We start from the raw sequence: 14,444 nt of genomic DNA, 5'->3' as shown, positions 1-14,444 counted from the left end.
GAGGGCACAGCCTCAGAACAAAGAGACGTCCCTTTAGAACGGAGAGATGAGGAGGAATTTCTTCAGTCAGAGGGTGGAGGATTTGTGGAATTCATTACCACAGAAAGCTGTGTGGGCCAACTCATTGGGTGTATTCAACATAGAACTCGATAAATTCTTGATTGGCAAGGGAGTTAAGGGTTACAGGGAGAATGGGCGGAGATAAGAAAAATAATCAGCCGTTATCAAAGACTTTTGGCATTAGTTAGTAATTTAATTAGCTAGCACAGCAATGTGGGCCAAAGGGCCTGTTCCTGTACTGCACTGTTCTATGTTCTGTGGTGGCGGAGTTCTCTGGGACATTCAGAGTTGAAGAAGGGTGCTGGAGGTGCGGGTGGGGGGGAAGGGTGGAAAGCCCAAGGTTACTCTCCAGTGATAACTGACTGGAGCTCTGATAAGATCACTTTGCTGAATTGAATGCAAATAGGGTCTATTTTCCCAGCACCACCACCCCCCCCCCCACCCCTGCCAGTTAATCTCCCGAAACCACTGAGTCATACCCCTGACGCATTTTGAAAGCTCACAAGCATGATCTCTGGCACAGCGTCGCCCGGGTTGGAGCGTTACGGTTTCAAAGCGAGACTGGGTCTGTTCTCCTTGGTCGAGCAGGGGAGGCTAAGAGGTGACGTGACTGCGGTATATAAAATTATATTGATAAGGCAGGCTGCAGGAAACTTTACACCAGATCAGAAACAGGAAATAAAGATCTTTTTAAATTTATTGAGATACAGTGTGGAACAGGCCTTTCAAGTTCTGGCGCCCTGGTCTAATCACAGGACAATTTACAATGACCAATTAACCTACCAACCGGTACGTCTTTGGACTGTGGGAGGAAACCAGAGCACCCGGAGGAAACCCACGGCCTTACAGGAGAACGTACAAACTCTTTCCGGGCAGTGGCGATAATAGTGAAGATATTATTAACTGTATTTGTGACGGGTACATCGAAACGACTCATTTAACTGCATGTTTTGATGTACATGTGACAGACAAAGTTCGCCTTTAAAATCTCTAAAGAAACTCAAGATCATGAACACAACTCAAAAGGCAGTGCCTCAGGAAGGCGGCATCCGTGGTGAAGGACTCTCACCAGCCAGGACATGCCCTCTTCTCCTTGCTACCTTCAGGGAGGAGGTACAACATGTTCGATGTTATAGGAACTGCTTCTTCTCTCACAGCGTCGCACAGGGCGGGGCAGCAGCATAGTGGTTAGCACGACGGTTTACAGTGCAGGCGACCCGGGTTCAATTCCCGCCACTGCCTGTGATGAGATTGTACGTTCTCCCCGTGACCGCGTGGGTTTCCCCCGGGTGCTCCGCTTTCCTCCCACAGTCCAAAGACGCACTACTTGGTAACTGGTCATTGTAAATTGTCCCGTGATTAGGCTAGGGTTAAATTGGGGATTTGCTGGGCGGTAGGTCCCGTTCTGCGCTGCGGATACAATCTCCATATCCCTCCATTCTTTGTATATTCCTGTGCCTTACTGACTGTTACCCCGCTCCTCCATCTCTGGGGTGTTCAGGGCTTCCTTCATCATGTCAGTAGCTTCCTCTCGGTTTTCACTACTGTCGGTCATGGTGTGTTAAGTCCCGTGTTGAGACTCAGAGATACTGTCGCACTCAGCAACAATTGGGAGGGCTTTACCTGTGATGGCCCTGAGATGAACCCCCGAACCTGGAGGACCAGTGGACCACCCTTAGTTTGGCTTTGACCCTGTTTGTCTTGGGTGACCCGACCAAGAGCCAAAGCACAAAGCCCTGACTCCAGCCAACGTAGCTCTCCGGGTCATCGAGGCACACACAAGCCTCCAAACCCTACGACAAGGTTGTGGTCCCCTTGGAGGTGCCTATGTCGGAGCCTTATCATATCATATCCGCCTCCACCACCACTCCTGGCAACACATTCCAGGCACCCACCACTCAAAGCTCAACGTTCAGAGTAAATTTATTATCAAAGTACATATATCTCACCATATACAATCCTGAGAGTCATTTTCTCATGCGCATACTCGAACAAATCTAGAGAATAATAACTGTAACAGAATCAATGAAATACCACCCAACTAGGCATTCAACCAGGGCTGCAGAAGACTGCAAATACAAGGAGAAGAAACAATAATAATAAATAAATATCAAGAACATGAGAGGAAGAGTCCTTGAACGTGAGTCCATAGGTTGTGGGAACACTTCAATGATGGGGCAAGTGAAGTTATTCCCTTTGGTTCATGAGCCTGATAGTCACTGTTCCTAAACCTGGTGGTGAGGGTGTTGAGGCTTCTGTACCTTCTTCCAGATGGCAGCAGTGAGATATTCTGGATGATGGATGCTGCTTTCCTGCAACAGCGTTTCATGTAGATTTGCTGAATAGTTGGGAGGGCTTTACCTGTGATGGACTGTATGTGTATAAACAAAACTTGCCCTGCACGTCTCCGTTAAACTTCTCCCCCTCACTTTAAATGCAGCCCCCCCACCCCCTGCCAGTATTAGACATTTCAACCTTGGAGAAAAAAGATACTGGCTATCTATCTAAGCCTCTCACAATCCTATAAACTTCTGTCAGTCTCTGCCGCTCCAGAGAAAACAAGTCAAGTTTGTCCAACTTCTAATAGCACATGCCCTCTAATTCAGGCTAGCCAGCCGGTGGTGCAGCCACATCAGAACCGGACTTTGAGGCGAACGGTCCCGGGTTCGATTCTGACCGGCTACTAGCACGCTTTCCGTGTTGACTGCCCAGTACTAGCTAGCAGCTTGGCCTCATGGAAAAACGGAGAAAGGCGCTCAAGAGATGGCAAGGTTTTCTGCCCGATGCCCCACAAGGCGTGGAGAGGAGCAATTTAATAAAGGTAGCATCCTGGTGAAGCTCCTCGAACATAAAACACAGCACAGTACAGAACCTTTGATCTACGATGCTGTGCTGACCTTTTAACCTACTCTAAGATCAACCTACCGCCTCCCTCCATTTTTATATCATCCATGTGCTTATCTAAGAGTTTCTTAAATGCCCCTAATGTATCTGCCGCTCTCACCCAACCATGCAGCAGGTTCCACGCACCCACCACTCTGTGTAAATAAATTACCTCTGACATTCCCCCCCTGCATACTTTCCTCCAATCACCTTAAAATTCTGCCCCTTTGTATTAGCCATTTCTGCCCCGGGAAAATGTCTCTGGCTCTCCACTCAATGTACAGTATGCCTCTTATCATCTTATGCACATCTATTACTCAGGGAGAAAAGCCCCAGCCCGCTCAACCATTTCTCATCAGGCATGCTCCCTAATCCAACCCAGCATCCTGGTAAGTCTCCTCGGCACCCTCTCTAAAGCTTCCACATCCTTCCGGTAATGAGGCGACCAGAACTGAACACAATACTCCCAAGTGTGGTCTGACCAGGGTTTTATAGAGCGGCAACATTACCTCGCGGCTCTTGAACGCTATCGTCCAGCTAATGAATGCCAATGTGCCATACGGCTTCTGCAAAAAGCCTCCATATTCTTCCTACAATTGGGCAAACTGAACTGAATTACAGCCTCTTACTAGCTCTTCCTTCAGTTAATCCTGACGAAGGGTCTCGGCCTGAAACGTCGACTGTACCTCTTCCTAGAGATGCTGCCTGGCCTGCTGCGTTCACCAGAAACTTTGATGTGTGTTGCTTGAATTTCCAGCATCTGCAGAATTCCTTGTGTACAGCACAGGAACGGGTCCTTTGGCCAACAAGTTTGTCCAGCTTCTTGTGATGACGCTTGCCCTCTAGACCTGGAAAAATGCCCCAGATGTGGTCTACTCGAGTTTCACAGAGCTGCAACAACCCTCGAACTTTCACCTCGTCTGCCGTTCGCGTTCCTTATGTTCCTGGTTTCCCTCCTAACTCTTTGCTATCCGCACGATCTGATCGAGGCGCTCCAGCGCCAAGCCCGCTCTGCAGCTGCGACCGGCGACCGCCGGTGTAGCGCTGAACTGATTCCGGGGCCGTGACCTCACCCGCATCGGTGGCTCCGTGTGGCTGCAGACTCACTTTCGGGCACTCTGGGGTGAATGTTATTCGTTTGCACGATCTGTTCTTCTTTTCCACACATTTGGGTGTTTGGTGGTCTTTGCTCAACGGTTCAGTGTAATGTCAGAGAATGTATACAGCCTGAAATTCTTACTCTTCACAGAGACGTCCACGAAACAGAAAACAACCCAAAGAATGAACGATAGAAAAAAACGTTAGAACCTCAAAGCTCCCCCACCCCCCTCACACACAAGCTGCAGCAAAAGCATCAGCCCCCCTTCAACTCCCACCGAAAGCAAGCCCCCTCCCCAAAGAGATCATGATCTTGTTGTTCCTTGCCATTTCTTTAGCATGTTTGTCTGTTTTTACGAGTCGCTAGCTCGATGCTAAACCCAGCACAGATGGAAAGCGTGCAAAGAGCTGGCCAGATTTGAAACCACTCGCCCCGAAATCCAGTGCTGATACCACTACGCCACCGGCTGACTAGACCACGATCTAGAGCCCATCAAAAACAACTGTCCATCCCAACACTTCGACATCTCAAGCAGCCCCCTGTGTGGGGTTTCTCATGCATCCGATTGTCTTTCTTTCTTTCGTGGCTCCCTCTTAAGAGGACGGATCTCAATCTCTATACATACTTTGATAACAAATATACAGAACGGTACAGTACATGCCTTACATCTCCTTCACCATCTTGTCAGCCTGTGCAGCCACTTTCTGGAAGTTGTGGACTTGGGAAATTATTGACCTACCGAATGCTGCCGGGGGACAGCACAGAGAATGAAAACTGACTTGAGGGACATCATTTGGCGGCAGAAGTCCATTGCAGTACATAATTTTTAAAAACTGTAAATTGCAATAAGAAATACTGTACACATATTTATGAAAAAATAAATTAGTGCAAAAAAGAGAGCAAATCAAAGGGAAAAAAGTAGTGAAGTAGTGTTCACGGGTTCACTGTCCATTCAGAAATCTGATGGTGAAGGGGAAGAGGCTGTTCCTAAAATGTTGAGTGTGTGCCTTCAAGCTTCTGTATCTCCTCCTTGATAGTAGCAATGAGAAGCGGGCACGTCCTGCATGATGGATCCTTAACGAACGATGCTGAGTTTTTTTCTGAGGCATCGCCTTTTGGAGGTGTCCTCGACGGTGGGGAGGCTGGCGCGCACGATGGAGCTGGCTGAGCTTACAACCCTCTCCAGCTTTTCCCGATGCTGCGTCTCCGCGGATGCCGCCTGACCTGCCGAGTTCCTCCGGCGATCTGTGTGCGTGAGAGCATTGCCCTGGATCTCCGGCATCTGCAGAATCGCTTGTGTTTAAGATTGGCTTCGTTTGTCACGTGCGCGTCGAAGCATTGAGACGCATCATCTGTGTCGGCTTCGAGGATGCGCCAGTAGGTGGGGGGCAGCCCGCAAGTGTTGCCACTCTTCTGACGCCAACACTGCACGCCCACAACTTACTACATCTTTGGACTGTGGGAGGAAACCAAACTCGAGGACAGCTTCTATCCCGCCGTCATGTGACCATTGAACGGACCTCTTCTACGTTAAAGATGACTCTTGGCCTCACAATCTACCTCGTCGTGGCTCTTGTGCCTTGTTGTCTGCCTGCACTGCACTTTCTCTGCAACTGTAACGCTTTATTCTGCGCTCTGTTATTGCTTCTCCCTTGCCCTACCTCGAGGCACCGATGAGGTTAAATTATCTGTGTGGATGGCACTCAGAACTAAGCCCCTTGGCACATGGTAGCAGTTCGCGTAATGCCCTGCAGCGTCAGCTATCCATGTTGAATTCCCGCTGCTGTAACAAGTTTATACTTTCTTCCCATAACTGTGTGGGTTTCCTCCCCCATTCCAAAGACGTACGGGTTAGGGTCAGCTGTGGGCACGCTACATTGCGACCGACACTTGCGAGCTGCCCCCAGCACGTACTTTGACTGACAAGAGAAAACCTGCCGATGCTGGAAGTCCAAAGCAACACACACACAAAATGCTGGAGGAGCTCAGCAGGCCAGGCAGCGTCGAGGAAAAGAGTAAACAGTCGACGTTTCGGGCCGAGACCCTTCGGCAGGTCTGGAGAAATAAAGCTGAGGAGTAGATTTAAAAGGTGCGGGGAGGGGAGAGAGAAACACCAGGTGATGGGTGAAACCGGGAGGGGGAGGGATGAAGTAACGAGCTGGGAAGTTGATTGCTGAAAGAGGCAGAAGGCCGTGGAAGAAAGAAAAGGGGGAGGAGCACCAGAGGGAGGTGATGGGCAGGCTAGGAGATAAGGTGAGAGGGGAAATGGGGAATGGTGAAGGAATGGGGGGTGGGGGCATTACCTGAAGTTTGAGAAATCGAGGTTCATGCCGTCAGGTTGGAGGCTACCCAGACGGAATATAAGGTGTTGTTCCTCCAACTTAAGTGTGGCTTCATCTCAATGGTGGAGGAGGCATATCGGAATGGGAATGGGAAGTGGAATTAAAATGGGTGGCCACTGGGAGATCTCGCTTGCTCTGGCGGACGGAGCATAGGTGCTCGGAGAAGCGGTCTCCCAATACATTAACTGTACTGGTCGTTGATGCAAACAACGCATTTCAGTGTGTGTTTCGACAAAGGTGTCAATGATACACTGATACAAATCCCAGTACCGCCACTGGAGGAATCATAAAGGAACACAGAGCCCTCTGTGAACACTGGAGACTGCTGAACAAAAAGGACATGTTACTCTGCATGGCACTGAACAGACCTCCAAGAAGACCACAACCTTGTTGTCTGGCTTGGAGGCTTGCGTGCCTCAGTGAGCCACGCTGGCTGGAGTCAGGACGCTTTGGCTCTTGGAAGGGTCACCCATGTCAAACAGGTCAAAGGGTAGAGGTCAGACTAAGACTGGTTCACCGGTCCTCCAGGTTCGAGGATTCATTCAGGGCCGACAAGCCTGACTGGTCAAACAAAACTGTTTCGGAAACAGCAGTGAAAATTCTTTCTACATCTGACTGCGTCGGTATTCCTGAGTCTCCACCCGGGACATGCATGACTGAGCTACGGATATGATTAAGGAAATCCTGAACATTGCCAGAGATGGAGGACCTTCATTGCTGCCCTAAGCACCAGCTGCAAAAACGGCCACTGAACAGGATATAGAGATTCCAGAAGTCTGATTAAACTATAAGACATAGGAGCAGAATTAGGCCATTCAGCCCATCGCATCTGCTCTGCCATTCCATCATGGCTGATTGAGTATCCCTCTCAACACCATTCTCCTGTTTCTCCCTGTCACCTCTGACAATAAAGAACCTATCGACCTCCACTTTAAGTGTACCCAATAACAGCCTCCACAGCCATCTGCGGCAATGGATCCCACAGATGCACCACCCTCTGGCTAAAGAAAATGCCCCTCGTCTCGGTTCTAAAGGGACGTCCCTCTATCCTAAGGCTGTGCCCTCTGGTCCTAGACTCCCCCACTTTAGCACTCCCCCACCTCTCCACGGTCACTCAGAGTTCAAAGTTGAAAGTACATTTATTATCAAACTAGACACACGTACGACCCTGAGGTTCATTTTTCTTGCAGGCATTCACAGAAAATACAAAGAAGCAAGGGGGCAGAGAGCAATGAGTATCGAGAACGTGAGATGAACAGTCCTTGAAAGTGAGTCCACAGGCCGTGGGTACAGTGCGGTGTCAGGGTGAGTGAAGTTATCCCCTCTAGTTCAAGACCCTGATAGTCGAAGGGTAATAACTGTCTTTGAACCTGGTTGTGTGGGTTCTGAGGCTCCTGTACCTCTTTCCTGAGGGCAGCAGTGAGAAGAGAGCATGGCCTGGGTGGTGGGGGTCTTTCAATATACAATAGAATTTAAATGAGAACCCCCCCCCACCCCCATTCTTCTAAACTCCAGTGAGTACAAGCCAGGAGCCATCAAACGCTCCTCATATATTAGCCAACACACATCAAATTTGCTGGTGACCGCAGCAGGCCAGGCAGCATCTCTAGGAAGAGGTACAGTCGACATTTCAGGCTGAGACCCTCTGTCCTGACAAAGGGTCTCGGCCCGAAACGTCGACTGTACCTCTTCCTAGAGATGCTGCCTGGCCTGCTGCGTTCCACCAGCAAATTTGATGTGTGTTACTTGAATTTCCAGCATCTGCAGAATTCCTCGTGTTTACGTTCATATATTAACCCTTTCATTCCCTGGTGACGTTTCCCCAATGCCAGCATGTCCTCAGATAAGGAGCCTAAAACTGCTCACAGTGCCGCTTGGAGAGGTCAGAATAAACGGGGTCAGAGGTAGAGCGATTAAAAACCTGTACCAGGTGTAGGGCTGAGCGGGTGGGCCACAGGGAACTGCCGGCCGCGTCTCCTCCCGTGACGCATCGTGAATCCACACCCACTGACAGCACTCAGGCAGGCACGAGATCAGAAAGTATCGAATCACAGCACGGTACCGGCCCTTCGGCCCACAACCTTTTAACCTGCCCCAAGATCAAGCTGACCCTTCCCTCCTGCCTAGCCCTCCATTTCTCTGTCATCCATCTGCCTATCTGAGAGCCACTTAAACGTCCCTAATGTATCTGCCTCCACCACTGCCCCGGTAACGCGTTCCACTCACTCTCCACTCTCTTTGTGAAAAAAAAAACCAGCTCCGACAACCCCCCCCTTACTTTCCTCCAATAACATTAAAATTATGCTCCCCCCGCCGCCACTGTATTAGCCATTTCTGCCCAGGGCAAACAAAATTCTGGGTATCCACTCTATCTACGCCTCACCATCTTGTGCACCTCTCATCCTCCTTCGCTCCAAAGAGAAAACCCCCAACTTGCTCAACCTTTCCTCATAAAATACGCTCTCTAATCCAGGCAGCATCCTGGTAAATCTCCTCTGCATCCTCTCTGAAGCATCACATCCTCCCGATAATGAGGCGACCAGAACTGAACACAATCCTCCAAGTGCGGTCTAACCAGGGTTTTACAGAGCCGCGACGTTACCCCACTCTGTCCGTGCCTCTTATCATCTTGTACGCGTCTATCAAGTTACCTCTCATCCTCCTTTCCCCTCCAAAGAGAAAAGGCCTAGCCTCGGTTGATCGATGTTTCAGAAGCACAAGAGATTCTGCAGATGTTGGAACTGAAGATCAATCCACACACACACACACACACACACACACACACACACACACACACAAAATGCTGAAGGAACTCAGTGGGTCGGGCAGCATCTATGGAGGGGAATAAACAGTCGACGTTTCGGGCCGTGACCCTTCATCGGGATCGATGTTTCATAACCAAGGAATATAAGGCTGTGGTTGGTGGAAGCAGAACAGCCACAAGAAGGTGTGAGGGAAAACAAAAAAAAATTACTACTTATATTGAGAATTGGGGTGTTTGGGGTGTCCAGGGACGGGTGAGGTAGGGGGCGTGCCTGTCCTAGAATATGAAGGCAGTTCTGGTGGACTAGGCAGATGAGACCAAACAGCCAGGAAGGCTGTCTTACCATGCTCCGTGGAGAGCGAAGGGCAATGACAAGACACAGGAGACGTCGTGGTCATCCACTGCAACCAGGGAAGACCCCATCTGTGACGACTACTGGTCCCACTGGACCCGGACTTCTGAGGTCGAGAGAGTGGAACAGCCCCAGCCCAATGGCTTTACCACTTTAAAAACTCCCCCACCCAGACCTCCCGTCATCGTCCGACAAGACAGACAACCAACGTATTGAAAATGAGGGTGTTTCAACGCTGGGATGCTTAACAGAGAGTTTTCTGACAGGATTATTGTTATTATTTTGGAGAACGAGACTCGAGCAGTGCTGAGGTGGCTGACATTACGTCCTCAGTCCCCCGGCAGGCTGTGAAAATGGCTCTGAAGTCTTTCACTGGGAGTGATTTCCGAGCCGTGCCAACGTGGATGACCTTCAGGGACTCTGTTCCACAGCCCTGGGCTGGGCAACGCGGTGGCGTAGTTATCACCTCAGCTTGGCAGCCCCAGAGTCCCGAGTGCAATAGTGACCTTGCCTGCTGTCCGCGTGGGGCTTGTCCCCGCTTTCTCCCCCGCTCCCGTTACCTCCCAGATCCCTGGGACGTGCCAATGGTTCCATTGGCCGCAGTGAACTGCCCTCCCTGCCCCCCCCACCCTTCCTTTGTAAGTACGTATGCCGGGGGCCTGAGATTGGTTCTGAAGATAGGTGTGTGGGGGATAACACCAGCTGTGACCCTAATGGGGCGGAAGCGAACGGTGACGGAAACAGAGAGAAGGAACAAAAGAGTTGCATTTCTATAGTGCCTGGCACCACCTTGTGTTCAAATCCCTCCCTCTGTGATCTCCACCAGCCCCACTGCCCTCTTCCTATCCCGGCCATTTCCGTGTTCCACAATTCCCATTTCTCTGCCATTGCCTGGGCCCAGAGCACTGGAATTCCTTCCCCAGCCAGATCTCTCCATACCTTTGTCTCTCTCTCTCTCTCTCCCTCTCTATCTCTCTCCCCCTCTTTCTCATCCTTTCTCTCACCCTCTCTCTCTCTCTTTCTCATTCTCTCTCTTTACCCCTCCCTCTCTCTCACTTTCTCTTTCTACCTCTCTCCTTCCCCCTCCCTTTCTCTCTCTTTCTTCTTCTCAGTCTCTCTCTTTCTCTCTCTCTCTCACTCTGTATCTCTGTCCCCCCATCTCCTCTCTCTGTCTCTGTATATATTTGTTGCTCTCTCCCTCTCCCGTCTCATCTCCCTCTCTCTCTGAATCTATATATATTGCTCCCTCTGTCTCCATCTCCTCTTCTCCCCCCCTCCGCCTCTCTACCTTATCTCTCTTCCTCTCTCCTCCAAGACTCTCCACAAAGCGACCTCTTTTCACTTAATTCCCTCCTGAAGCGGCTCGGGGTCCATCCCCACCGCCGGCGAGGTGGGTAGGGGCCCTGAGAAACCGTGGCAACTTTGGAGGCGCTGCACAATTTATTCTCTCCAGAACCCCGTCTGCACAGAGGGGCTGTAGTAATGCGACCGGGCCAGTGGGAAGCCCACCGGTGACTAACACCGACGTGGTCACAACACGCAACCCCCGACTTGGCCAAACCTTCCAATCCTTTTGGAAAAACCTCACGCTCTGCCACTTACTAGTAGTGATCGCCCCCTTCCCCCGCACTCAGACCCCTGCCCAACGCTATCAAAGGACAAATCTCAACACCAGACCACACCATACATCTCCAAAATCTGACTCCGAAAATCTTAACAGCCTTTGAGAGATCTAAAACATTCTCTCATCAACAGAGTATCAAAAAAATTGAGTTGAACCTACCTCATTCCCAGTGTAATAGCAATCCCAATCAGAGAAATCCACGCCATCCAGTTTAATCCCATTTAGCATTGTGAAGGGGTCTCCACTTGCTCTCCCACTCAGAGTCCCAGTCACCGAAGCTGTACTGTGGAGGAACAAACTGAGCAGAGAGTGGCCAGTGCTCCTGTAACGCTGCCCCTCTCGCTCTGTGTGTGCCTCAGTCCTTCCCTCCTTGAGCCTCTAGCTAAAATTTAAATAATTATTTCCCACCTCTTTAGCCTGTCCTCTCCACCCCCCTCCTATCTCCCTATTGTACACCTGGGCCAAAACAACTGACTCATTTAAATGCAGTTACCGGTTGCAGATAGATGTTTGCTGTGTGTTGCAAGTGCTGGCGAAAAGTGCCTTAACTTTATTTGTTTGGAGACTGGGCTTGTTTGTAGCCAGCCCTGTCAGTCCCCCCCCCCCGACAAACTTCACTAATCCTTTCAAAAAAGGGAGGTTTCTTCCGCCTTACGATCCCTCCTGCACGTTCCGGTCCTTCTCCCGGAGATCCTGGTCTCACGCACCCAAGCCAATGCTTCTGGGGAGCGCCGCGCTGAGGGACGGGTGCTGGGGGGGGGGGGAGTGCCACACCACGGTTGGGTGGCGGGGGGAGCGCGGTGAAGAAATGGCGACATGCGTGCGGGAGAGGCGTTGGGGAGGGAGCACCACGCTGCCGGGGGGGGGAGGCGGCGAGGGAGTAGCGTGCCGCGGGGTGGGGTGGTGAGGGAGCACCATGCTGTGGATGGGGAAGCGAGGGAGCACTGAGCTGTGAGAGGGACGGCGGAGGAGGGAGCAGTGCCATCGGGTCACCAAGAGGATGTGGACACAATCACCATGAAGAAACGTTGGAGATGGATTAGGCACGTGAAGAGGCCAGCTCGATCATCGACACAGTTCTTCGTTGGACTGGGTGGAGGAAACATGGGAGGACAAAGAAAACTTAGCCCCGTTCTGTAGAGACAGAAATGAGGACCTGGGGCATAGTGGAGAAGATGACCAAGGAGAGATAGAGATGGAGGATCTTCATTCACAACACGCTGGAGGAACTCAGCAGGTCGGGCAGCATCCATGGAAACGATGAGTCGACGTTTCCGGCTGGAACCCTTCGTCAGGACTGAAGAGGGAAGGTGGGGGGAGGGTGGGAAGGAGAAGGCTGGTAGGTCCAGTTGAAAAACCAGTAACTTGAAAGACAAAGGGGTGGGGGAGGGGAAGCAGGGAGGTGATAGGCAGGAAAACAATGGGTCGTGGTAGCTGCGGAGGATCTTCATTGCTGTCCTAGGTTGTGGAATCAGATCAGATTTGTGATGGGTGAAGTTATCCACACCGGTTCAGGAGCCTGAGGATTGTTCCTGAACCTGCTGGTGTGGGACCGCAGACTTTCCCCCCCCCCTCCTGCCGGATGGTAGCGGTGAGCAGAGAGCATGGCCTAGATGGTGAGGGGTTCCTTGAAGATGGATACTGCTTCCTTGTAGCAGTGCTCCTTGTCCTTCTCCGTGGATTGTCACCTTGTCGTAGTCCTGAGATCCCGAGAGCAATGCCGTCTGGAGCTGTGCTCCTGGTAGGGTCACCCATGGCAGTAAGGTCGAGGGTGAGGTCCCTGACAAAGAACAATCCAACCAAGACCTCAACGGTGGAACAGGTGGACGAAGCTACTTCGAACTCAACGGCTGTGAAGGCGGATGAAAGCTGCAACAAATCCATCAGCTCCAGTCGTAGTGGTTTCCATGCTGTTGGAATCAGTTGGTTGATTTGTGAAGTATCGTGTGCTTCTTGGAGTGCAACATCAAGTACACGTTAAACAAATACACACACAGGCATCCTCACTCTGTGGTCCTCTTCTTCAGAACGAAGACAATCATCCTCGACCTCGAGGGATATCCACGATGACGACAACGCTCCTTGTGGATGTGCTCAATGGTGGGGAGGGCTTTACCCGTGACGGACTGGGCCATATCCACCACTTTCTGCAGACTCTACAGTTCTTGAGCGTTGGCGTTTCCATACATTCAATTGTGCATCTACACCGTGGAGGTTTGCTCGAGTCCTTGGAGACATGCAAAATCTACACAAACTTCTAAGTGGAGGTGCTGTTGTGCCTTCTTTGCAACGGTGCTTACACGATGGTCCCAGGCCAGGGGTCCAAAGTGCTTGGATATTTCCTGTTCCCTGGACTCTCTGAAAATACACGGCTGTCTAATATGTGAAGCATAAGAAAATACCCTTATGTTTTGGTATCATCCTTAAATCTGTAAAATCTGTCAGTGCGACTCCATCAAGTTCCTAAGAATCCGGGATTAAGGTTAGGTACTGGGGTGAGTCGGTTGTCATCATTATCAAATGTTGTGTCATGTCACCAGGGGGATCAGAGTCTCATGATTGTTCTTGGCAAATTTTTCTGCAGAAATGGTTTGCCGCCTTCTTTGGGACGGGTGACCCCAGCCATTATCAGTACTCTTCAGAGATCGTCTGCCTAGTGGTCGCATAACCAGGACTTGTGATATGCACCGGCTGCTTATACGACCATCAGCTTCCTGCTCCTATGGCTTCACAGTAACAAGGAAGGCAAATGCAATGTTAGCATTCATTTTGACAGGACTAGAACATAAAAGCAAGGCTTTGTAAGGCCAGACCCCACTTGGGACGTCGTGAGCGATCTTTTGCCTTGTAACCAAGAAAAGATCTGAAAGGGTGCACAAAATCAATCCTGGGGATGAAATGGTTAATGTACGAGGCGCATTGGATGTCTCTGGGCTTGTGCTCGCTGGAGTTCAGAAGGCCGGGGGGGGGCGGTGGTGGGTGGTGGGATTTCATTGAAATCTGCTGAAAGGAGGGGGCACGGAGAGGATGTTTCCGGTAGTGGGGGAGCCTAGGGTCAGAGGGCACAGCTTTAGAACGGAGGGATGACCCTTTCTGACTGAGACAAGGAGGGATTTCTTCAGTCAAAAGGTGGTGAATCTGTGCAATTTGCTGACACATGCAGCAGTGCCGGCCAAGCCATTGGATGTATTTAAGGCAGAGATTGATAGGTTCTTGATTGATAAGGGGTTTAAGGGTTCGTGTTCAAGTTTAATTGTCATTCAACCATACATGAATACCCATGAATACAACCAAGCAAGACAGCGTTCCTCCAGGGCCAA

The 14,444-nt window shown here is 50.7% G+C and overlaps 1 protein-coding gene across 1 annotated transcript in view; it reads right to left on the bottom strand.

Annotated features, from left to right (window-relative positions):
* Nucleotides 1–11,483, bottom strand: part of LOC134339733 (forkhead box protein A2-like) — a 28,258-nt gene extending 16,775 nt beyond the window's left edge. Inside the window, exon 1 of the mRNA XM_063036465.1 lies at nucleotides 11,284–11,483. Within this exon, the coding sequence (XP_062892535.1) occupies nucleotides 11,284–11,352 (69 nt within the window). The 5' untranslated portion in view covers nucleotides 11,353–11,483. The remainder of the gene's footprint in view (nucleotides 1–11,283) is intronic.
* Between the last annotated feature and the right edge of the window lie 2,961 nt (nucleotides 11,484–14,444).

The sequence above is a fragment of the Mobula hypostoma genome, chromosome 30, assembly GCF_963921235.1.
Source record: "Mobula hypostoma chromosome 30, sMobHyp1.1, whole genome shotgun sequence".
Lineage (NCBI taxonomy): Eukaryota > Metazoa > Chordata > Chondrichthyes > Myliobatiformes > Myliobatidae > Mobula > Mobula hypostoma.
The sequence above is the reverse complement of the archived record's forward strand: the minus strand, read 5'-3'. Positions and strand labels throughout refer to the sequence as shown.